This window comes from Mastigoproctus giganteus, chromosome 4 (assembly GCF_048544385.1).
Source record: "Mastigoproctus giganteus isolate SK-2022 chromosome 4, ASM4854438v1, whole genome shotgun sequence".
Lineage (NCBI taxonomy): Eukaryota > Metazoa > Arthropoda > Arachnida > Uropygi > Thelyphonidae > Mastigoproctus > Mastigoproctus giganteus.
In genome coordinates, this window is record NC_143578.1 from 122,724,125 (window position 1) to 122,748,130 (window position 24,006).

The following is a 24,006-nucleotide window of genomic DNA, read 5'->3' on the forward strand; positions in this document are numbered from 1 at the left end:
TGAACGTAGGAAATTGGTGATGAAATTGACATGGAAATTGGTGAAATAATAAGCACTTAAACCTGCGTGGAGTGTAATCTGCCTTTAATTTCTTAAAGAACTGCAGATTATTCTCAGACATTTCATGATACTTCCTGTATCACTTCTTCATTGAAATCCTGTAATACTGTCCTTACGATACCATCAGCCTCACATACCAAATTATTTTTGTTATTTTTGTAGTTTGGTATGTAAGGCTGATGGCACAGTAAGGACAGCATTGCAAGAGTTCACTGAAGAAGTGATACAAGTACCATGAAATGGCTGAGAATAATCTGTAATACAACAAGAAATTAAAGGCAGATTACATTCCACACACATGTTTAAGTGTTCATTATTTCACCAATTTCCAGTTCTTGATATAGACTGCACTATGCCACTAAAAGAATGTTTAAGATCAATATATGGAAAGAGCACTTTCCAAGAAATTTTGACATGTTTATTTGAATTTCAGGCATTTGACTCTACTCTACACGAGAGGTTACTGTATAAGCATAAGGAGGGGAGATAACCACATTATAAATTAAGGCCACCTCCCACTCCACAAAACAATAACAAGCAGTGCATGTTAAAGTACAGATTTATCTTAAGTCTCTGCCACAACTGTAATGGATACAAAATTTTTGATCGTAGGTATAATCCCCATGTGCAAGTCCTGAAATACAGCACCTAGAATAATGGAGGTGACCATCCAGGCACGAACCAACGTAATCAGAGGTCGGGGTGTGGTGCACACACCACATGGAGGAATGCCACCCCTCTGTGTTATCAGGCAATACTAGGTGATAGATGATTCTCATCAACCAGTGCAATATCACTAACTTTGCTTACTGGAGACTTAAAGTGGTGGAACCCGTGTTTAGCCTCCACAGCAAAGCCTCTCCCATCATGAAGTATGATTAATGTCTTTTGAGGTTATGATGGATAACCATACATTTTTCAATATAAATGGATAAAGGTATGAATACCTTGCTTGTTTCTATATAATAAATTAAAATATACTGTTGACTACTTATACTAATTTGAACTGAAATAATTTATTTGAAGACAATTTTAGGAGGTATGGGAATACACATAACATACAGACATGCTAAAGTAAGATAATTTATTATAGGGAAAAAAAAAAGAAGAAAAAAGTGTAATAACTGCATTGCCCAGCACTCAGAGAAATAAAAATGATTGGAACTTTAAATGTCAGAGTAAATAAAAAAGAAACCAATTTTAAAGTGAATTAAAAGTATTTAGATTTATTACCTCTTAAAGCAGCAACCTCAACTTCATGAAAATGATACAAAAATAGCTCACTTTTTGCAAGAAGTAGCCATCCTTCCAAAGAACTGGGAAGTTGTGCCAAACCTGATAAGTAAAGATAAGTAAGCTAACACAAAAATTCTGAAGAATTTAAAATATAATAGCAAAATAAAATTTGAAACATGTAAACATTTATGCTTAATATTTTTTGCTAGGTTACATGTTGATCTGATTAAGAAAGGTATACACTGTCCACTCAAATCATTATGACCACCTACCTAATACTGGGTACATCCCCCTCTTGCAGGAGATGTTATACCGTGATGCCAGGATTTTGTCCCACAGATTTGCAAAAATTTTGTATTCAGTGATGAAACTTACACAGCTGTCCATGGCAGAGGATCCAAATGATGGATCTGCAATCCACATAATCCCGGAGATGTTCTATGGAATTCATATCTGGAAAATTTGGCAACCAAGGTAAAATCTGGAAGTCACTTTTGTGTTTAGGCAACCTGCTTTCAGACAATACTGGCAATGTGGCAGGAACATTATTCCACCGGAACACACCTGTACCATCTTGAAAGACAGCTACCATGAAGGGAGGGAGTGTACCTGATCAGCCACAATAGATAGGTAGTTTTTAGCAAGGTTGGTGTATGAGGGCTCCAAGATATTCTCAAAAAAACATCCCCATACCAAAACGCTGCTGCTACCTGCCTGTTTCTGTTGGATCCAGATATCAGAGCTATTCCTTTCTGTAGTTTGTCGCCATACCCTCTATCTACCATCCACATGGCATAGCAAGAAATGTGTTTCATTAGAAAAGGCAACTCTTCTAGTCCAATAATTTGCCAATAATTGCCAATGGTCCAATAATGCCATTCAGATGTAAACTTCAGGTGTCACTGGCAATTGGCACCTTAACCAGGTGCCTGATCCAAAGACACATACAGATGAGAGTTCACTGGGTCATAGTCTTGGTAACACCGCTGGTTATCCCTGGTTATAGGGCACCTCAGTAGCCAGGTGGGCAGGAGCAGCAGTGCGTAGCACACGTTTCTTGATTAGATCGGGGTTCGAGCCCGTGACCACCAAATACGGAGGATGCGGAAAGGTCAGGGAATGACCACCGCATATCCCCGGAGCAATATGGTCTTAGTTGCTAATGCTCCTAAAAACCAAATAACAACAACCCTGGTTCAAGTCCATGGTCAGCTGTTTCACTGTTTTCCATCTACTGACTAGCACAAGGTGAAACAGACTATGCTCATGTGTAGGTACCTGCCACTGGCCAGGCAACTGCTGCTCTATCCACTATTCATCCAATCTTGGAACACCTTAACTACAGCACTCCATGAACAGCCCACACAAGATTCACAGTTTCCATAATACTACCCCCTTTTAAACTTGTATCCGACAATCATCCCTTTTTCAGTCTGTCAGATCACATCTCTTGCCTGTGTCGATCAAGTACTTTGTATGAACTGCATGCCACAAAACCTGCAGTATCACATTTACTGCTTCTCACCATGACATATGTGCCATCATATTCTGCCATTCCTCCCTACCTGATGGTAGGGAGGAATGGCAGAATGCTGAAATGGGGGGATAAATGTATGACTGGACAGTAACATTTAATGCAATAAAAAGGTTAACTTCTCTGCTAAACTTGCAATCAAATTTGCATAGGAATTGAAAATTAGAAACAACTATAAATAAAAGTAAAGCAGATTAAACCATAAGACCGATTTGTTTTCATTCTAAATTATTTATCAAAATTTTTACCACATCCAGAGCTGTTCCAAATTGTAAATCTCTTGTTTAAATTCAATTGTAAGTTGAGCAGAGAAGTTGTCCGGTTTTAAAAAAAATAAATATAGCTTTCATTCTTGTTACTCGCCCAGTGAAGAATGGCACTGGTCAGGAAATTCAGTTTAAGTTTTTATAAAACAAAACAAACTACAATTAGAACATCCAAAATGCAGATGTCCAAAAACTGGAATTGTCCAAAATCTGGACTTTAATCCATTTTGGTCCAATGTCTCCTCTTACACACCATCATAAAATTTCTCTTCCGATCCAACGTCCTGTTAGATGCACCTTTCTGTTTTGCCAGTTTTACTGCTGGTTTTCCTGGTCCAGTGTAATTATCTAACTACCTTCTCTGAATGTTTACATTCAATTAGTTCATCAAAGTGTGGCTGTAGTTTTCTCCTTCATTTTCAGTGCTCACTGTTATTTACTCTCTACCAGAAACTAAGTGTTTGGTCATGGTGTCACCATCTTGAAAAGGCCTTTCTAATAAAGAAATTGAGAAATTGTTAGAGCTTTAAGATTCAGAATTTGATTTAATTTTGTTCAAAAGTAAGGATGATGTCATTTTTGATCCCGACAATATATCTGGTAGCAGTAATGAAGAAACTGATAATGACCAAACAATCAATGCAGTTGTGGCTTCATCTCATCCAAAAATTTCTTAAAAATGTTGAGGATAGTGAATTTGATTTGTTCACTGACTGATTTTACACTACATTCAACTAGCAGAAGAACTACAATAAATTGAATATACACTTAACAGGCACTGTTATGGGAAACAGGAAAGGTTTACCAGTAGAAATCAAAATGACAAATAAAATTGAAAAATGTAAATCATTGGTTTCCAAAAGGAGGATACACTTCAAGTGCTAGTATGGAAAGAAAAAAGAACTTTTTTTTTTTTTTTTTTTTTGATTTGGTAGTTGTTGGCGCATCGGCTTCTGTGGCCATATTGCACCTCCCAAGGTTTTTGCAGTACTTTGATCCAAGCCCGAGGCGGGAATCGAACCCGCAACCTTTGGGTTGCCGGGCAGGTACTTTACTTTACCCACTCGGCTAGCCCGGTCGGCTGAAAAAAGAACTGTACTTTATGCTTTCTACTACCTATGATAGTAGATTGAAAGGCCAGTTCTTATTTGTGAATATACAAAAAATATGGGAGTGGTAGACAGAGCTGACCACTACTGTGCAAGTTATTCGTTCACTTGGAAATCAATGAAATAGTGAAAAAATTGTTTTTTTGGCAATCAGAAGTCTCAGCTTCATCTTGATGAAGGTGGTGGTGGATCCATCTCAAAAAAGCCTTCATCACAAGCAGTTTCAAAAGAAGTTGCCTGTTCAGCTAGTAGAAGATGTCTGAAATAACAATGTCCTTTCTATAAAAAGGTTATCAAGTTCAGATGCCAAAGAGAGATTGAATGGCTCTTCTCATTTTGTGAGGAAACAAGAAAATTCAAGTAAGAAGAAAGACTGTGCAGTATGTAGTGACAGAAGGGTTAGGAGTGGAAGAAAATAAAGTTAGGTATTGTGAGACATACTCCAGAAAACCAGGATTGCATCCTGGTGAATGTTCTAAAAAATACCACACACTAAAATCATACAAATAATAAATATTTAAAACGTCTGAAAAGTTTTTTTTTAATGTTTTATCAATCACTTTTATTATAATAACTCATGTAAACTCAAAAATAAATAATGTTTGAAGATCTCATATTCAGTATTCATTTCCCCCCCCCCCCCATTTTAGTTGGACCGGTATGGTATGGTTCGGTTTCTGTTTTTATGGCACATAGACGACTCAGACCATGATGCACCAAGTCCAGGCCTGATGAGAAGACATAAGAAATAACGCTGGACCCCAAATGTTTTTTAATTACAAAAAACATTTGGGGTCCAGCATTAGTGTTTTTTATTTACAAAACTAAGGCTATTCAGTTTGATGCAAAACCTTTTCTATGAATAGCACTGAAGAATTAGTTCTCTGAATTCAATTACGTTAAAGTACAGTTAAAAGGTATTTAACTTAACACTTTGAAAAACTCCAGTGGTAACTCATATCTATGCATTTTATTTCTGGCAACCAACACATTCAGTTGCTATGAGCAAAGAGGTCTTATGATAGCAGATCTGGTGGCCACCAAAGTGCATCATTTACCAGATTTGTTTATTTATATATATATATATATATATAGTTTTTTTTTTTGAATGGTGTACAAAAATATAGCTGTACTTTCACTGTGTATAAAAACACTTAGGGTAAAACCTGTTATGAAATGTGTTACAATCAATTTGTCATCTACCAACCTGTGATTTCATGATTTTTCTCCCTCCTCATCTCCCACTTGATCTTCAATAAGTGCTGCAGCAGAGAAGAATGCCTTTACTAAATTGTTAACAAGGCAGGACAGCATTTTAGTTTATATTTTTGAAACTTCTGACTCTCTCAGCGATGGAAGAAGTTAGAGTGAACATTCCATGCATTTATTAGCTTTGAAAATTTATTAGCTTTGATATTCATTTTTATATTAGTTAAATACCATATTTACTGCTTTCTAAAGTGTGGGAGGTATCATCTCTGGGCCCTATTTGTGTTGCCCTGGGAATGAAAAATCCACCAAACAAAACTGCATGATGGCTTATAGCAACTTTTGCTTCTCCTTATGGCCATATTCACTACCCTTGTTTTCCTATTGTCCACTTTCGCCTAATGTTCAAAAGCATAATTGGCCAATGATACAGTACAAGTATGTGTAAAATTCAGAAAAGTGAAAACTGGCTTATGTTCTATCTCAAATTTTCTAAATATATTGTCATCTTGCGTGTGCACACACACGCACGCACACACAAGGTTATTATCCAGAATCCATATTCTGGATTAGAGGTATCTGAGCATATCAATACTTCTTCTCTGAAGTGCTTTTTTACCCCACTGATTTAAAGGCAATTGAAGGTGTTCCAATAGTCATGAAAAACTTTCCCACAGCAGTGGGAAATCTTGTGTCAGTCACATGAGGGGAAAAATTAGTCTTAAAACTCTTATTCCTAAAAAATTATAAAACAATCATCCTGTTAAAGAAATCCCATATTTCCAAAATATGGGATTTCTTTAACAGGACATGATTATATAGTGGGAAAGTCTTTTGTGTAAGTCATGTGAAGGGAAGAGCTAAAGTCTTAAAACTCTTATTCCTAAAAAAAGTATAAAGCAACCATCTTATTCAGTTAAAATATAACCTATATGATATTTGGTTCTGCTTATTTTTTTTCTCTTCATTTGTTTTTTTTGTTAAATTAAATATTACCAGAATGATTTTACAGGTAACTACTTCAGTAATTTCAAGATGCTAATTTCCTTGTTTCAAAATTTTGATCATGTGCCTTAAAGGTTAAAAGAATAAATAAGAAAGCTAATAAAAATAAGTTAATCATAGAACAATTAACAAAACGGTAGTAAGTCATAACAGGTGATGCAGTGTGCCTTTATGCATGCTTGAATTTTGACATTTCATGTTTGGTCAGATTTATCAACCAAAAACAGATAACCCCCCCCCACCCAAAAAATGATGTGCCATCAGTGTGTCAATCCTGATTCCTTTTGCTATATGTTAAGAGTAAAGTGTTTTGGATCTAACAGCAGCATGGGTTAACTCCCCCATGTCCACATTGTGTACTCTGTGAAGGCCAGAGATTTTACTAAAAAGTGTAAGTGTGTTGTGTCGTATAATGTCTTGTTGTGTTGTTCCACTGACCATTGGGCCCCCTAGTGGGACCCCCAAGTTGCCCACACTTTGGCCCGAGGAGGCAGGTCAGGCATAGAGGGATCGCAGTAGAAGTTTGTACTCTGGCAGGCCCTGCCACTGTGTTTCTTAAGATTTCAGTGGCAAGAGCCTATATATATACATTTGTATATATACTGTATATAAAAAATTAAGTCCGGAAATTAAGTTAAAGTTGAATTGAAGTTTAAGTCAGGGTAGAATTAAATTCAGACACTAAGTTAAGTATAATTTAGATTAAGAGCAAGTGCGATAGTTGGGTAAGTTAGAGTGGGGAAGAAGACAGAAGGCTGGGGGGGGGAGAACATTAAAGTATGGGGGCGATAGGGAAGGCAGCCACAGAAATATCAGTGGAAATAAGTCCCATCAGGGCAAAGAGGTGGGCAGCAGTCCATCCCCCACCAGAGGAAAGGTACCATGCAAGGGAGTGTGATACCGATTGCCAGATGGCACTAGCAGCAGAGCAGCATAGCATGTTATCAGTTGGGGAGGGGAGAAACATTTATTTCATTCGTAATCTGCATTCTCAACTCTACTTTCATTCTCTTTTTTTTATATATATATATTTTTTTTCTATTAGGTTAAATATATTAGCATTAGTAGAGCAGATGATGCAAGAAGCAAGCTTATACACATCAGCCAAAAAAATAGATAAATAAATAAATAAAATAAAATAAAAATAAATAAAAACACATCTCATTTCACCCATCCATTCGGCACCTCCATAGCCAGGTGGGAAGGAGCAGCAGTGCGTAGCACACGCTTCTTGATTAGACCGGGGTTCGAGCCCGTGACCACCAAATACGGAGGATGCGGAAAGGTCAGGGAATGACCACCACATATCCCTGGAGCAATATGGCCTTAGTTGCTAATGCTCCTAAAAATCAAAACAACAACCCATCCATTCACTCCAAATGTTTGTCTAGTTCTGCCCTGAATTTATTTAAGCAGTCAACTTCTACAACAACAGATGGAAGTTTGTTCCAGCAATCAACCACCCTCTGGCTAAAAGAAAATTTCTGCACATCTATTCTACAACTGTCTTTCCTCAATATGAATTTATGAACCATTAGGTTCGTAATCCAAAAACAAGCAGAAGAATCCCATCAAAATTGAGCGTGCTCAAGCCATTCAAGGTTTTATACACCACAATCAGATCACCCTGCAGGTACCTAGTCACAAGACACTGTAATTTGCAAAACTTAAGCCTTTCTTCCTAAGAGAAACCTTTCGTTAAATTCACTAATCTTGCTGAGTTCTCTGTACTCATTCCAGCAGCTCTACATTCTTCCTAAAATAAAGCCTCCAAACCTGTACAAAGTACTCAAGGTGTAGCCTAACCATTGCCTTATACAAGGGGATAATCACCTGCTAATCCCTGCTAGAAAAATTCCTGTATATCATTGACAAGACACCATGAGCTAACCTTGCAGACTGTCTGCAGTGATCAGAAAACTTCATATCTGACTGCACAATTACCCCTGGGTCCTTTTCATTCCCTATCACCCTGAATGTAGTACCACACAGTTGATACGTTACTCTAGGGTTACTGCTACCCATATGCAGTACTTTAAATTTGTCAATGTTAAACTTCAATTACCACCTCTCAACCTATCTGCTCAACTTTTCTAGATCATGTTGCAGTAGCTTAGTGTCATTAACAACTCAGCCAACCTTCATATTGTCTGTAAACTTAGACATTAAGCCTGATATACCTTCATCAATATCATTGATAAATATAGTAAACAACAATGGGCCCAACACGTACCCCTGGGGTACATCACTAATAACATTAGTCCACGAAGAGCAGTGTCCATTGATTACCACTCTCTGTCTTCTCCCACTAAGCCATTCCTTTATCCATAGCAGCAATTTACCCTTAATGCCATACTGCTCCAATTTGTACAATAGTCCTCCAAATGCAACAGTATCAAAAAGCTTTCCTAAGACCCAAGTATATGATATCAAAATTATTTTTTGCATCCAGTTCCTTTGTGACCACATCATAGTACCCAATCAAATTAGTCAGACAAGACTTCCCCTTACCAAACCCATTCTGTGTCCGAACTATAACTGAAGTCTTGTCTATATGATTCTGTAGTGCTTTTTTAACGTGCCTCCATTAATTTCCCATAGCAGAAGTTAAACTAACAGGTCTCTAATTACTTGTGTCACTCTTTGTCCTCCTTTGTGAATTGGGGTCACATTTGCACATCTCCAGTCCATGGGAACCTGTCCTGAGTTCAAGGAAACTCTCATAATTATGGCTAAGGGTTTGTTTACTTCCTTTGCTGCCTCCTTTTATATAACTGGACAGATCTCATCCACCCCAGGTGCCTTTCTTATGTTTATCTTCAACAATTTCTCCTCCACTTTGCTCTCAGTAATTAAAAATCATTTAGCTCACTGCCATAGTTTAATTCACTTCTGGCATTCCCTCCCTGAATAACTTCTCATGTGTAAATGTAGAGGCAAAATACTCATTCAGTTTGCTACCTACCTGAGCAGGATCATCAACAGTTGAACCATCGACATAAAGTGGAACAATCTGATTCATCCCCTTCCTTTTAGAGTTTATACAAGTAAAGAACTCTATGCTGTTTTTCTTTGCATCCTTTGTCAAAGATTTCTTGTAATCTGCCTTTGCCTGCCTAACCTCCTTTGTGACTTTATTAGAGACCAGCTTATAACTTTCATAGACTTCTGTGTCACCTGTTAATTTATTTATATCCCATGCATTTTTCTTCTCAGCCACATGTCTCTTTTGTTCATCTGACATCCATTTTGGCCTAAACCTTGAGCAATATATCTTAGTTGGAATGAAAAGTCTAGTAGCTTCAAAAGATTAATTCTTCAAATGTTACCCATCTAAAATTTGCTGTTATTATTACTATTTATTATTATTATTAGCCTTATGGTGCACGGAAGCCTGAGGCTTATGCTGCACCAGGCAAAAAAAAAAAAAAAAAAAATTTCTGAATTACACTGAGAGAGAGAGAGAGAGAGAGAAGGAAATCACCACCAAAAAAGAGAAGAATGATGATATCCAGCTCAGGACTCTGGGTACACCAAGCCCATACTCATTAGATGTGAGCCCCTGTTGGTAACATCATCATTTCGTACCTCTGTATAGACTTTAAAACTGTCACAGACCATTGTAGTCACCTTTACGAAAACAAAACCCTTCCCTTTAACCCTGGTGGTAGTTACATCTTTGAGTAACTCCCACATCAACACACTGTGATCACTGCCACCTAGTGGTTCCTTTATCTTCAGATTCTTAATGCATGAAGAATCAATATTGATAATCAGACAGATCAAGAATGTTACTCCCTCTGGTTGCCTCTAACATGCTGCTGTAGAAAATAATCATCCAATAAATCCACAAAAGCCTTGCTAGTGTGTGAATGACCAACCCACAAGTTCCAGTCAATATCTGGGAAATTAAAATCCACCATTAAAGACAATCTGATTTACTGGCACACTATTTCTCTGCACAGTTGTTCACTATACTCATCAGAGTCATTAGGCCAATAACACACTCCTACTCTCAATTTTGCTTTCCCAGTGCTTATGTCACACCACACTCAATGCTGCACTGTCCACCCATGTCCTCTGGCTGCACTTCCTTAGATTTTGTGTTTCTTAACTAATAGCATAACCCTTCCTCCCTCCCTTTCTCTCCTGTCTATCCTTTCTGTACACATTTGTACTCCTCAAATTCGAACTCTGCATTCCTTATATCTGTGGGACACCACGTCTCTGGTATCCCAACAATATCTGCCTTTGATGTTTTGACCAACACCTCAAATTCATCAAGTTTATTTCCTACACTATTGGTTTTCACACGAGTATACATGCACCTGTTCTTATTTTTAGCTACCCTAACACAGCACATATATTTATTATTTCCACGATAACTCCCAGCAGTCTCTGAAATCCAAGGCACCTTGTTTTCCAGGCTGCTGCTCATTCCAACAGAAGTAGTGCAAAAATCACTTTCACCTCTGCTAGCGGCTAGTCTAACTTAACCAATCTTCTTTTCAAAATCTTACCTGTTAATCTATTAACTGTATATTCTCCCAAGCTTGCAGTTTTCCAACCCACCTAACACTGCCTCGATAGCATCAGCAAATATTTAAGTGTATCCCATCCCTGTAGAAGCAGTCTCTCCTGTTAATATTTTTTGTAATAAGGATAAAAATGGGGTAAAAAGTTAAGTGGTAATGGAGAGATAAAAATAGTATGACATATTTCTGCAGTTATTTGCCTCCATCACCATTAGATTTATTAACTTTTACAACTGGAATTGTCGTCAGTTGTTATCTTCTAGCTATCTAGAATTGTTCACTTCCAATTTTGTGACCATTTCTTCTACCTTGGATTTTCAAATAATTTTTATATACTGTAGTAAGACTTTCTTTATGTAGTCTGCAAAGTTTTTGATGCAAAATAACCCTACCATTTGGACTTCAGTCAATTAATCTTGGTCTCAGTTCATTCTACATGCTCTTATTTAAAATGCTGGAGTCTTTAATACTTTAATATTTTAATACTATTTTAATACTTTTAGATCTAATAGACTTTTCACTCCCATACTTAATTATTTTTCACTCCCATACTTAATTATTATTTACTCTATGAAATATGTATTTTTATTTCATCTTTAGACTATTTAGACTATTCTATTCAAATTTTCCAAATATTTTCAACATTTTTGTCTACAGAATCTAGTCATTCTAAATATATCTTCCAACTATCTATTTGTACTATATTTCTTTTCAATATAATTATACTGTATGTTACTTTCTCCTTGCCTTCTTTTCACTTGTGTCCCTTTACACAAATATTTTATCAAAATCTACTATAGAGGTCATTAATTCTATTCGGGAGACAACTAGAGGGAGTAATACTCTTGATTTGATTATCAGTAGTGATTCTTCATGCATTAAGAATCTGCAGGTAAATGAACCACTAGGTGGCAGTGATCACAGTGTGCTGAAGTGGGATTTACTCAAAGAGGTATCTACCATCAGGGTTTAAAGGAAATTGTTTTTGCTTTCGTAACGGCGACTACGATGGACTGAGACAGTATTTAAATTCTATACAGTGGGACCAACTGATGATGTTACCAACAGCAAATTCAAAATGGGAAGCATTCAAAGAACTTATCTTGGAAGCTACTAGGCTTTACATACCAACTAAGAAATATTGTTCAAGGTTTAGGCCTAAGTGGATGTCAGATGAACTAATGAGACATATGGCAGAGAAGAAAAATGCATGGGATACATACAAATTAACACGTGACACAGAAGCCTATGATAGATACAAGTTGATCTGTAACCAAGTTACAAAGGAGGTTAGGCAGGCGAAGGCAGATTACGAGAAATCTTTGGCAAGGAATGCAAAGAAAAACAGCAAAGAGTTCTTTACTTATGTAAACTCTAGAAGGAAGGGGATGAATCAGATTGGTCCACCTGATATCGATGGGTCAACTGTTGATGATCCTGCTCAGGTAGCTAACAAACTGAATGAATATTTTGCATCGACATTCACACATGAGGAGTTATTTAGCGAGGGGAATGCCAGAGGTGTAATCAACTCTGGCAGTAAGCTAGAGAATCTTGTAATAACTGAGAGTAAAGAGGAGGAGAAATTGTTGAAGATAAATACAAGAAAGGCACCTGGGGTGGATGGGATCTATCCAGTTATATTAAAGGAGGCAGCAAAGGAAGTAAGCAATAATTATGCTTAGCCATAATTATGAGAGCTTCCTTGGACTCAGGGGAAGTACCCATGGACTGGAGATGTGCAAATGTAACCCCAATTCACAAAGGAGGATCAAAGGGCGACACAAATAATTATAGACCTGTTGTTTAACTTCTGTTCCTGGAAAATTAATGGAGGCACTGGTTAAAGAAGCACTGCAGGATCATCTAGACAAGACTTCAGTCATAGCTCAGACACAGCATGGTTTTGTTAAGGGGAAGTCTTGCCTGACCAATTTGATTGGATACTATGATGCAGTCACAAAAGAACTGGAAGCAGGGAATAACTTTGATATTATATACTTGGATCTTAGAAAGGCTTTTGATACTGTTGCACATGGAAGACTGCTGCACAAATTGGAGCAGTGTGGCATTGGAGGCAAATTGCTGCTGTGGATAAAGGGGTGGTTGAGGGGGAGAAGACAGAGAGTGGTAATCAATGGACACTGCTCATCGTGGACTAATGTTATTAGTGGAGTCCCTCAGGGTTCAATATTGGGTCCATTACTGTTTTCTGTATTTATAACTGATACTGATGATGGTATATCAAGCTTAATGTCCAAGTTTGCAGACGATATGAAGGTTGGCAGGGTTGTCAAGGACACTACTGACACTATGCTACTGCAACAGGATCTGGAAAGGTTGAGCAGATGGGCTTCGAGGTGGCAAATGAAGTTTAACATTGACAAATGTAAAGTACTACATATGGGAAACAGCAACCCCAGAGCAACGTATCAACTCTGTGGTACTACACTGACAGTGGTAGAGAATGAAAGGGACCTAGGGGTGGTTGTGCAGGCAGATATGAAGTTTTCTGAGCAGTGCAGACGGGCTGCAAGAGTAGCTCATGGTGTATTGTCGTGATATATAGGAATTTTTCTAGCAGGGATAAGGAGGTGATTATTCCCTTGTATAAGGCAATGGTCAGACCACACCTAGAGTACCGTATACAGGTCTGGAGGCCTCATTTCAAGAAGGATGTAGAGATGCTGAAACGAGTACAGAGAAGGGCAACGAGATTAGTGAATGGAACAAAGGGGTGCTCTTACGAAGAAAGGCTTAAGTTATGCAAATTACAGTGTCTGGAGACTAGGCACCGGCGAGGTGATCTGACAGAGGTGTATAAAGCCTTGAATGGTTTGAGCATGCTCAATGCTGATGGGATTCTTCCTCTTGCTCAGAATAATCACCTGAGAGGGCATAAATTCAAATTGAGAAAAGACAGATGTAGGATAGACGTGAGGAAATTTCCCTTTAGCCAGCGGGTGGTTGGTTGGTGGAATAAACTTCCATCCCTTGTCGTGGAAGTTGATAGCCTAAATAAGTTTAAGGCTCAGCTGGACAGGTATTTCGAACAAACAGAGGGATGAAGTGGAAGTGGTTATTTTATTTTATTTTTTTTTTTTTATGTATTTATTTTTATTTTTTGGCTGATGCTGCATAAGCTTGCTTTCTTCCATCAAATGCCTCTACTAATGCTAATGCTATTCTCTTTTTGCAGTTTTCTTTTCACTATAAATTATTATGAGTTCCAGGCATTCTTTCTAATGTGTAATTACCGTTTTAGCTTCAGTTATATGAATCAATCCAACTAATTTTATGCCTCAACTGGATATTTTCCTGCCTTAACTATTTACTACGCATTACTTTAAAATTTTCGGTATCTATTTTGTACTCTCTATTTGCAACTATCTACTTTTTTGCAATTCTTTCAGTTTTTAAATATTTTCGACTCATTATTTTTTCGGCTTCTTACATCACAAGCATCTGGTATTAGTCTCTCTCTCTTTCTACTAACCCTTTTTAAAAGAATGGGACTTGACAATCCCAGCTCGCCCAAGTATTCTTTAATATCTTTTTATCTTTATACTTCTCCTCGTTCATAAAGCTATTAATGCAATATGAGGGTGATATGAACACTTCTACTGTCCCTAACCTCTTGCTATCTTTGCTTTTTTTATCTACACTTTCATCTCTTCCCTTTCCTTGATTCACTTCCTTGCCTTATGCCATTTGCTTGCATTAACTTCATATACATATTCTCCCAAAATTTTGACTAAATCGCATCATTCACTTATAGCCACCTATTATTGCATCTAAGTTAAACTGTAAGCACTTATTTCAATTTTATTACTATTTTACTTCTTAATTTACTTTAATTTATTATGTTCTACAACATACACTGCTTTGGGACTACCTTGTCCATATTTTTGTTGAATTTCTACTACTTCACCTATTTTTTGCTCACTATTTGCTCTCACTTATTTTTATTCTTAAATTTCCTTCTCTTCCACAGGTATGGACAAGTATAGAAACAGTTTCTGATACATTATCAGGTGTAGTTCCTGAAGAGATACCTGATTATGTATCAATATTTATTTTTAACTAACATCAGATTTTAATTTTATAATTTTTCTCCCCCTTTCTTGGATATATAACCAAAATATCCCACCCTTATCTAATGCTTGCTATTACCCCATATATTAATCTAATCATTTTTGCTTTACAGTTCCCTTCTCTCTAATTGGCTATCCAATTCAGCCTATAAATTTGCTTAATTCATTATATCATATAGGATATTCACATTCTTCCTCACACCTTCAATATCTCTAATTTCTGCTATCCTTCTCCTATTAGTTTTGGCATTTTGTGTAATCTTTGCATTTTTCAACAGACAATTTCACCTTAATTTGCATAAGTAATATTTTAACAATTTTTGTTTGAATATTACTCAAATTTTATTTTCAAATTTATATTTAAATATTAAAATATTATTTATGCAAATAATCCCTTTGAATTTACATAGATTTACTGAGTGTTCTTTCTTTGCAGACTTTTGCAAGTTAGACACATCACTTCTATACAACACATTTTGTTAGTTAGTTAGTGGTAGGGGCAACTAGCACAGGTTATTTGGGTCAATAAAAACATTGATATGACTTCGAGGGCATCCCAATGTGGTCAGGGAAACTTAGTGTAACTGCACGCATTTTGATTAACATGATATGATAGAATAAGCAAATACTGCGACAGTCTTCGTGCAGGATAAAAAGAACCGCACAGTCCACTATGGCACTTGGGGGGGGAGCTGTAAAAAATCCATTACAAGTGCCAACAGCATCGGATGCGGGTCTCTGTCGTAATTTGCAATGCCAGGAATATTGTAATATCCTGAACCTTATCTAGCCAGATATTGATGAAGGATCTAAAATTTAATAAATGTACTAATAAAAGATGCATGACTTGCCCAGCCATGGCCAATGAGCCAACAAAAACTGAAGACAGCCAAGAATTTGTTCCATATTACAAAATAGAAAATACAATATATCTATTAACATTCAACATGTGTGAGGTGCAATAAGTCGGACAAACATAGAATCCATTACACATAAGAATGAATGGACATAGATCAGATTGCAACAACCGTAAAAAATATGAAACAGACATAGCGCTTATACACTTTAACAGGCACAGATTTGACAATGTATAAGCCATCATCAAATCAGCCAGAGAAAGAGAAATATTAGAACTCTTCATGTTAACATAAGATCCTTTATCCATATGGACTGAACAGCAGTTCCACAACACACATATAGTGAGTAATGGCCACATGACTACATCCAGATGTATAGCAAACATCTTCAACAGTGTGAACAGCATGAACACTGGTGTGCAAAACTTAAGGACCAACACTATTTCTAAAGGTTACAACCACAAAATCATATGAAACAGCCTGTGGCAATTTGCATAACTGTGGCCGTTCAGTACAAAGCTGGTGCACATGCAAAAATTTGAATCGTGATGAGAGGGCTCACATAAACAGATAAAAGCAGCAGTTCAGCAGTTATGTGCAAATTACCGAATGGTGAGCATGATAGTTACAGACGTTTGATTGGTTTCATACAGTGTTACAGACAACGAAATGTCCAGTAGACAACATCTGGATGACTTTACCCAGGGGCGAATAACTGGGAAGCTCGAGGAAGTTCGAAGTGCAAGGCTGCAAATTTCGGTATCGCCCATAGCATCATCTCACGTGCGTGGTCAGCCTTCAGAACGACAGGTACAGCTGTTCAAAGGACCAGTGGTAGTCGTCCATGAAAAACAACAGCCAATGATGATGGCTATATACTCCTACAAGCCAAGAGGGGCTGACACCAGACAGCGGGATCCACTGCAAACCAGCTGCACAGGATGCATGTTATCGATATCATGGTTTACTGTGGCCAGGCGACTCCACAAAGGTGGACTGTTTGCCCGACAGCCAGAACGCTGCGTCCCTTTAACACCTGCACATCAGAGATACCGTTTACAGTGGTGCATTGAACACAAGGACTGGACAGCAGTGTAATGGGGTAAGATACTCTTTACTGATGAAAGTAGATTCAGTCTCAGCAGCGATTCTGGATGTCAGCTAATCTGGCAAGAGGTATCACCATGCAAACATTACTGAAAGGGATCGATATGGCAGTCGAGTGGAAGCGGTATCTTGGATGGACACACAGAACTCCAGAGGTGCCATTGGCCCCGAGTTCGTGTTTAGGGATGATAATGCCACATCCCATCGCACTTCAGCTGTTGATATGCTTTTGGAAAGTGAGGACATTGTTCATATGGATTTTGATCCATATGAACAATGGATTGAAATCCATACGAACCTGTCTGCCTGTTCCTCCGATCTAAATCCCTTGGGGAGAAGACTAGCGGCACGTCCACACCAACCAGAAAATATTCACCAGCTGAAGATGGCATTGACAGAGGAATGGATGATGTTACTACAAGAACTTATCAACAACATTGTTCTAAGTATGGACATGCATGGTGCAAAGCCTGCATCGACATTAGGGGTGGCCATATCTCCTACTGAAGACCACCTCTTCCCTTTGTTCCATCTTTGGCAGTGATACATCTGTATCATGGTAGCCAGTGCTATGTTGCCATTTTTGAATAAAGTCTCTCTTTTGAATAAAGCCATAGCTAAAGACTTAGATAGAGCATAAAACTTTTACTGCAGCCAAACCAGATACAAAAGTTCCATAAACACAGACCACTGACATGTTCTTACAGATGATTTAGAAATTATAGAAGAAGATAAAGATTTAAGGAACCATATGAAACAGGATTTTAAATTCAGGCTCAAACTACAAGAATAAATGTAATAAAGTCAGAAAAGAGTTACTTTATGACCTAATCGATCAATTCGGCCCTGAAGTGATTGTGCAAGCCTCAAGGGGTAAAATTTTTTCCAGCCTGGTCTGTGCTTGTTGGCAGGAGTGACTGCTTCTACAGGGAAGGGATACACTTAAATAGAAAGCATGCAAGAATATTTGCTGATGCTAACTGCTAGCTTGGGGGATACGTAGACTAAAAGGTTAACAGTGGCCGCAGGCAGAGACAAAAGTGATTCTTGCACTGCTTCTATTAGAATGAGCAGCAGCCTGCAAAGCAAGGTAACGGAGATTTCCAGGACTGCTGGGAGTCATAGTGGAACAAGTAAATACATGGGCTGTGTTAGGGTAACTATGAGTAAAAACAGGTGCATATATACTTGCACTTACACCAATGCTAGGAGTATAGTTATTAAATTTGGTGAGCTTGAAGTGCTAGTCAAGACATCAAAGGAAGATATTGTTTGCATATCAGAGACGTGGTGTCAGCCAGACATAAGCAGTGCAGAATTGGAATTTGGGGAGTACAACGTGTACAGAACACGTTGTACTCCCCAAATTCAGACACAGCATGGGTGTGTTAAGAGGAAATCTTGTCTGACCAATTTAATTGGATACTATGATGTGGTCACAAAGGAACTGAATGCCAAAAATAATTTTGATATCATATACTTGGATTTCAGGAAAGCTTTTGATACTGTTGCACATGGAAGACTGCTGTACAAATTGGAGCAGTATGGCATTAAGGGGAAGTTGCTACAATGGATGGGATGGTTGATTGGGAGACGACAGAGAGTGGTAATCAATGGATACTGCTCTTCGTGGACAAATGTTATTAGTGCAGTTCCCCAGGGTTCGGGTGTTGGGCCTATTGTTTTGTATATTTATCAATGATATTGATGAAGGTTTATCATGTTTAATGTCCACGTTTGCAGATGATATAAAGGTTGGCAGGATTGTTAACGACAGTAAAGATAGTATGCTGCTCCAACTGGCTCTAGAAAAGTTGAGCAAATGGGCTGAGAAGTGGCAACTGAAGTTTAACATTGACAAATGCAAAGTACTGCATATGGGTAGATAGAAACGTACCAACTGTGTGGTACTATGCTCAGGGAAGTGGAAAGTGAAAAAGACCTGGGGGTAATTGTGCAGTCAAATATGAAGTTTTCTTTTTAAAAAGTTTTTGGCCTCAACACACAAATTATATGTACAGGAGACTATTGAAACATTAATGGTGGCATATATGGACTATTGCAGCACAATTCGCTGAAATAGTGAAACGGTGTGGCACCCTGAAGAAATACCATTTCACATATATCTGCCAGTTACCTTGTAATTTTTAATTCTTAATGTTTATTGTTAATTTTATTTTAAAAGTTAAAAGCTTTAGTCTTAATTTAAGTATAAAAGAAGACATTAACATAGCATGGGATTAAATGCATGGGATACTTACAAATTAACACATGACACAGAAGCCTATGATAGATACAAGTTGATATGCAACCAAGTTACAAAGGAGGTTAGGCAGGCGAAGGCAGATTACGAGAAATCCTTGGCAAGGGATGCAAAGAAAAACAGCAAAGAGTTCTTTACTTATGTAAACTCTAGAAGGAAGGGGATGAATCAGATTGGTCCACTTGATATTGATGGGTCAACTGTTGATGACCCTGCTCAGGCAACTAACAAACTAAATGAATATTTTGCATCGACATTCACACATGAGGAGTTATTCGGCGAGGGGAACGCCAGAGGTGTATTCAACTCTAGCAGTAAGCTACAGAATCTTGAAATAACTGGGAGTAAAGTGGAGGAGAAACTGTTGAAGATAAACACAAGAAAGGCACCCGGGGTGGATGGGATCTATCCAGTTATATTAAAGGAGGCAGTAAAGGAAGTAAGCAATAATTATGCTTAGCCATAATTATGAGAGCTTCCTTGGACTCAGGGGAGGTACCCATAGACTGGAAATGTGCAAATGTGACCCTAATTCACAAAGGAGGATCAAAGGCTGACACAAGTAATTATAGACCTGTGAGCTTAACTTCTGTTCCAGGAAAATTAATGGAGGCACTGGTTAAAGAAGCACTGCAGGATCTTTTAGACAAGACTTCAGTTATAGCTCGGACACAGCATGGTTTTGTTAAGGGGAAGTCTTTCCTGACCAATTTGATTGGATATTATGATGCAGTCACAAAAGAACTGAATGCAGGGAATAGCTTTGATATTATATACTTGGATCTTAGAAAGGCTTTTGATACTGTTGCACATGGAAGACTGCTACACGAATTGGGGCAGTGTGACACTGGAGGCAAATTGCTGCTATGGATAAAGGGATGGTTGAGGGGGAGAAGACAGAGTGGTAATCAATGGACACTGCTCATCGTGGACTAATGTTATTAGTGGAGTCCCTCAGGGCTCAGTGTTGGGTCCATTATTGTTTTCTGTATTTATAAATGATATTGATGATGGTATATCAAGCTTAATGTCCAAGTTTGCAGACGATACAAAAGTTGGCAGGGTTGTCAAGGACACTACTGACACTATGCTGCTGCAACAGGATCTGGAAAGGTTGAGCAGATGGGCTGAGAGGTGGCAAATGAAGTTTAACATTGACAAATGTAAAGTACTACATATGGGAAACAGCAACCCCAGAGCAACGTATCAACTCTGTGGTACTACACTGACAGTGGTAGAGAATGAAAGGGACTTGGGGGTGGTTGTGCAGGCAGATATGAAGTTCTCTGAGCAGTGCAGACAGGCTGCAAGAGTAGCTCATGGAGTATTGTGAATGATATACAGGACTTTTTCCAGCAGGGATAAGGAGGTGAATATTCCCTTGTATAAGGCAATGGTCAGGCCACACCTAGAGTACTGTATACAGGTCTGGAGGCCTCATTTCAAGAAGGATGTAGAGCTGCTGGAATGAGTACAGAGAAGGGCAACAAGATTAGTGAATGGAACAAAGGGGTGCTCTTACGAAGAAAGGCTTAAGTTTTGCAAATTACAGTGTCTGGAGACTAGGCACCAGCGAGGTGATCTGATAGAGGTGTATAAAGCCTTGAATGGTTTGAACATGCTCAATGCTGACGGGATTCTTCCTCTAGCTCAGAATAATCACCTGAGAGGGCATAAATTCAAATTGAGGAAAGACAGATGTAGGATAGACGTGCGGAAATTTGCCTTTAGCCAGCGGGTGGTTGGTTGGTGGAACAGACTTCCATCCCTTGTGGTGGAGGTTGATAGCCTAAATAAGTTTAAGGCTCAGCTGGACAGGTATTTTGAACGAACAGAGGGGTGAAGTGGAAGTGGGTTTTTTTTTTTTTTTTTTGGCTGATGCTGCATAAGCTTGCTTTCTTGCATCAAATGCCTCTACTAATGCTAATGCTAATAGCATTTCAGTTGATATACAGGGATACAAAGACAACCACTTCCAAATTGCAGTAACCTACCCAGTCCAGGGCCATTACTAATATAGATGGGAACTTGTGCCCCCCAGATTACCTGAGCACCAGCTTTATATTCTTCACTTTCCTGCCCCCAAAATTCTTCAACACTCTGAGCTATTAGTGCAATACAAGGGCAGGAGTGTCTATTACTATCCTAAGTACCTTCCTAACTTCGAAGTTAGGAAGGTACTTAGCTAAATGAGTAATAAGGAAAGAAAGTTAATAATTGTAACAAACTGTAAATAATATTTATGGGTCAATGCACTTGTGGAGCAATTATGCATTACAACCATAATGTATATAAAATGTGTAAGATTAATATTAAATATAATAATATAGAAGGCAAATCAGTCAAATAATACCAAGCAGGAAATTAAGAAAATGCAAAAAAAAAAAAAAAAAAAAAAAATATCGCTGTTTACACACAATCCAAATGACTTCAACTGGGGCCAACCAGCCAGACTGAAGGCAAAAAACGACAAGTTCTCTGTTTCTGTAATGATCAATATATGCTAATATATAAAGTATATAAAATATAAAGTAATTTCAATCTAAACTAAGTAAAAATGTTTGAATTCAAACCAAATAAGAAATTGTAAATGTAAGCATATATTGATCATCGTTGGCCCGACAGAGAACATAATTTAATAATTAAAAATTAAAATAAGATTAGATATATAGTATATAATGCATATCTACCGTTCCAGGACATAATGTAATAACAACAATAGTCTTCAAAATAACTATCCCCCTAGTGAGTTAATATGTGGTGCCCCCTATGTGATGGATATGGTAAAAATATAAATCAAAATAAATAAAAATACAAATAAAAATAAAAATAAAAATAATTAATTAATTAATCAATCAATTAATTAAATTTAAATTAACACAAAAAGAAAAAATTTTTTAAGTTAACGCAAGGAGAAAAACATGCAGATAGTAAGAAGAAAAACTAATAGAGTAGGTAGGAATAATAGAACCTGAACTCCATAAAGGCAAAAAATAGTAGTATAGATATGAAATAGTTTCCCCTACATCCTCGGATTACCCTAATAATTTCGGAGAAATAAGAACAAAGAATGTAGGCCAGCTTAAAGACAATACAAGATATAAGTTGTAGCTCGGGTATGCCCGGGATCGCAAACCCGTTCCTATAGTAGGACCCTGAGCTGAATTTGCATGTTACCTCAGCGTGAACTTAACTATATACAATTATAACTATTAAAAAAAAAAAAAAAAAAAGATACACTATAATTTGCAGGCCAGTGGGTACAAGTGTTTTCTACGCCATAAGACACCAAGAAAGCAAAGTGTATCCTATGTACATAATATACATGGCTCTAAATATAGGGTCAACGATGATTAATATATGCTCACATTTTACAATTTCTTATTTGGTTCAGATTCAAACATTTTTACTTAGTTTAGATTCAAATTACTTTATATTTTATATACTTTATATATTAGCATATATTGATCATTACAGAAACAGAGAACTTCTTGTCATTTTTTGCCTTCAGTCTGGGTGGTTGGCCCCAGTTAAAGTCATCTGGACTGTGGGTAAACAGCTATATGTTTTTTTTTTTTTTTTTTTTGTGTTTTCTTAATTTCCTGCTTGGTATTATTTGACTGATTTGCTCTCTATATTATTATCTTTAATATTAATCTTATACATTTTATATATATATATATATATATACATTTTTTTTTCACTCACTCATTCAACTGTTTTTCACACAGACCTGGGGGGATGCAATGGTGTGTAATGTAAATTTAATACTAATGCATAATAATTAAGCTAAGAACATAAAAGATTAAAACTAGATTAGCGTGTACTTAATTGTTGCATTTATGGTTTGTGTTCTTTCTCTCACACACTTACACTCTCATTTATTCCTCTCTTGCTTTCTACACAGCACTCTCTGGGCACCTCAACTTACTGTTATTCTTCAGTTGTGGTGCAGGCCAGGGGAGAATGCAGTGATAGTTTTGTGTTGTCAGTAATGTTTGTTAGTATATACAAAGTAATGTAAGTTATTATTAACTTTGTATTCTTTCAGCCAATTACACATGCTCTTTCACTCATTCCGATTCACCATAACATTCATTCACTCTATCTTTCATCAAAATTGACATTTATTCCCTTCTACCATAATTCCTATTCACTCTTTCACTCAGTGCTCAGCCCATTTATTCTGTCCTTCATTCTCATTCATTCATTCATTCATTCATTCCTCTTTCATTCTACATCACATCCCCTTGCTACTAGTTTACTAATATTTTTCAGCTAATCTGCTTGCCTAGCTGCCTGTACATCTCCCTCCCCTACATGGTTATTTTTTGGTATGGGCCCCAGGTTTATATTTATAGCAGGGCAATCTGGGGGGGGGGGTACCCAGGTCAATCCGGTTTTGTCTTGTCAGTTTTCTGTCAGGGTGCAGAATGCTGCTATCCTGACAGTTTTTAAGTCATCACCTGGGCGAGGTGGGAGATGTGGGCAATTTTAACTATTGATTATTGTTTAATTGCTGGGGGCTGCATTGCCCTTCTTTGGATAATTATGAGCATTTCGAATAGTTTCTGTGTGAAGGTTGTAAAGGCTTTATAATTTTCCTCTTCTATGATGAATAGATGTTCTCCTCTCCTGGGAAGGGAGCCAATCTGTGCTATTACTGTGATCCAGGGATGTCATAAATTATACATTCAAATAGAATGTGTCTTCACTCTTGCCACAAGTACA

At 37.5% G+C, this 24,006-nt stretch overlaps 1 protein-coding gene across 2 annotated transcripts in view; it reads right to left on the reverse strand.

Moving 5' to 3' along the window:
* LOC150087035 (tetratricopeptide repeat protein 37) overlaps window positions 1–24,006 on the reverse strand; it is a 702,248-nt gene that overhangs the window by 558,065 nt on the left and 120,177 nt on the right. For both annotated transcript variants that reach the window (XM_090371768.1, XM_090371767.1), the window contains exon 9: window positions 1,294–1,395. In XM_090371768.1, the coding sequence (XP_090227894.1) occupies window positions 1,294–1,395 (102 nt within the window). The remainder of the gene's footprint in view (window positions 1–1,293; window positions 1,396–24,006) is intronic.